The 2,564-nt window shown below is 46.2% G+C and overlaps 1 protein-coding gene across 1 annotated transcript; it reads left to right on the top strand.

Annotated features, from left to right (window-relative positions):
- The first annotated feature begins 766 nt into the window (after positions 1-766).
- Positions 767-1,558, top strand: LOC143552622 (uncharacterized). Its single transcript, XM_077042791.1, has 2 exons — positions 767-1,040; positions 1,158-1,558. Exons 1-2 carry the CDS (start codon positions 767-769, stop codon positions 1,556-1,558), a joined length of 675 nt encoding a protein of 224 aa, XP_076898906.1.
- Positions 1,559-2,564: the final 1,006 nt, after the last annotated feature.

Raw genomic sequence — 2,564 nt, 5'->3', positions numbered from 1 at the left:
AGCAATCAAAAGGGGGTTGACTTTGTCAACAACCCATTCAGATATCAGAACCCCTCCTTCGACGAGAACACTGTCTGAAGAAATCAGAATAACTATCGAGGGGGACAAGCCAGTGGCTACCAAGCCCAATACCAAAACCAGCGTCGATAAAATCTATTCGAGCAGGGGAGTTCAGGTCAAGAAAGTTCATAACAAGTGGGGAGAGAGAAGAAAAAAGCCTCACTGGAGGAGATGATGGTTGAGCTACTGAAGCGAGATGAGAGGAACCGAGTGACAAATGAGGCGAAATTTGTGGAACACGATGCTATGCTGAAGAACCAAGCCACATCTCTAGCTAATCTTGAGCGTCACGTCAGAGAGATTGCCATCCAGTTATCTGAGAGAGCACCGGGTTCACTACCGAGTAATACTGAGAAAAATCCGAGAGGGTTCGCCAAAGCAGCGACTACTAGGAGCGGTGCAAGAATAGAAAGAGAGACTGATCCTTCGAGTGTTGTCACACCTGTGATCGATGAAGAGGAGCAGATGGACGAGGAGATCCAGATGGAGCCTCCTCAAGCCGAGGCACACCAGCATACTATTCAAGCGAGTATGAAGTCAGCCGATAAACCTTCATCATCATCTAACCCACCTTTGAGAGTCTACAAACCCAATTGCCTTATCCTGGGAGACTCTGATCTGACAGAGACGATGAGCAAAACTCCAAGTTCTTCGAACTTCTCAAGAAGCTTCACCTGAACATTCCTTCTTTGAGGCGCTTACTCAAATGCCCAAATATGCTAAATTTATCAAGGACATTCTTTCTAATAAGGAGAAGCTATCTGAGGTCTCTTCTATTCCGTTGAGTGATGGGTGCTCTGCAGTGTTGCAGAGCAAGTTTCCTGAAAAGATGGCCGATCCTGTGAGTTTTACAATTCCCTGCATCTTAGGCGATGATACGGTTCAACATGCTTTGCCTGACCTTGGGTACAGCATCAATCACATGTCGTATTCGGAGTTCAGCAAGTTGGGTCTTGGTGAACCGAGGCCATCTCAAATAAGTATCCAACTTGCCGATAATTCCGTGAAATATCCGTGAGGGGTGGTCGAAAACAAGCTTGTTCATATCTACAAGTTCATCTTCCCTGTGGACTTTGTCATTCTGGATATCAATGAAGATGATAGTGTCCCGCTCATTTTAGGCCTACCATTTCTTGCCACTGCACAGGCGTTAATCGACGTCCGTGAAGGCAAATTGATTCTGAAATTTGAGGATGATAACGTCACCTTTGACGTAAGACAGTCACTCAAGCACCCCAAGTCGGCGGACGACTCCCTGTATTTCGTTGACACCATCGTATCACATGTACGGGAGTTTTTCACTAACATATGTGGCGGACCTACCTTGGACCCACATATCCTCGATAGGGAGATTTTAGAGGTCGAGATGGTTGCCATGACCACTCAACCATTGATGGATGACACCGTGTCAACACCCCTAGATTCAGAGTCAGTTGTTGAGATCATGCAGAGGATCCGAGGGACTAACCCTCTGTTGAGAGCCCTCCTCCTTCCTTAGAACTTAAGGATCTACCCGATCATCTGGAGTATGCATTTCTGGACTAGGAGCGGAAGCTACTCGACATCATCGCTTCTGCCTTGACGGAGGTCGAGAGTTGAAGTTGTTGAAAGTGCTGAAAGCGCATAAGGAGGCGATAGCATGGAAGATTATTGACATCAAAGGGATTAATCCCTCATTATGCACTCACAAGATCGTCATAAAGGATAATTTCAAATCCGTCGTTCAGCCTCAACGGAGGCTTAATCCGAAAATGCTAGAGGTCGTTAAGAAAGAAATCATCAAACTCCTTGATGCGGGAATCATTTTTCCCATCTCTGCTAGTTTCTGGGTGAGTCCGGTCTAAGTGGTTCCGATGAAGGGTGGCATGACTGTCGTCACCAAGTAATGGAACGAGCTTATTCCCACTAGGACTGTGACCAGTTGGAGAGTATGCATCGACTACCGCAAACTGAACGACGCCACTAGGAAAGATCATTACTACTGTTTTCTGGATGGTTTCTCCGGGTATTTCCAAATCCCGATCTCTCCCTATGATTAGGAGAAAACCACATTCACCTGCCCCTACGGCACGTTTGCCTATAAACACATGCCCTTTGGACTCCATAACGCTCCAGCTACTTTCCAGCGATGTATGGTGGCGATTTTTCACGACATGATCGAGGATTTCATGGAGGTCTTCATGGAAGATTTTTCTATCTTCGGGAATTCTTACAATAATTGTCTCTCCAACCTTGGTAGGATGATGGCTCGTTGTGTCGACACCAACCTAGTCCTTAACTGGGAGAAGTGTCACTTTATGGTACGCGAGGGCATCGTTTTAGGACATAGGATCTCGAGTGTGGGGATCGAGGTTGATCGAGCTAAAATTGAAACCATTTCTAATCTTCCCCCGCCCACTTCTGTGAGATCCATCCATAGCTTCTTTGGTCATGCTGGTTTCTATCGCCAGTTCATCAAAGATTTCTCGAAAATTGCGAAACCGATGACCAAGCTACTAGAGAAA

This window comes from Bidens hawaiensis, unplaced genomic scaffold, assembly GCF_021521415.1.
Source record: "Bidens hawaiensis isolate Kalapana, Puna unplaced genomic scaffold, B.hawaiensis_p1.1 tig00016952_1, whole genome shotgun sequence".
In the NCBI taxonomy this organism is placed as follows: Eukaryota; Viridiplantae; Streptophyta; class Magnoliopsida; order Asterales; family Asteraceae; genus Bidens; species Bidens hawaiensis.
This window is presented reverse-complemented; position numbering and strand designations above follow the sequence as displayed.

Excerpts from the sequence above, each read along its gene's own strand:
- LOC143552622 (XM_077042791.1), top strand. The coding sequence starts at position 767 with ATGCCCAAATATGCTAAATTTATCAAGGACATTCTTTCTAATAAGGAG. Across the intron at positions 1,041-1,157 it reads ACCGAGGCCATCTCAAATAA|ATGATAGTGTCCCGCTCATT; the intron begins GTATCCAACTTG and ends ATATCAATGAAG.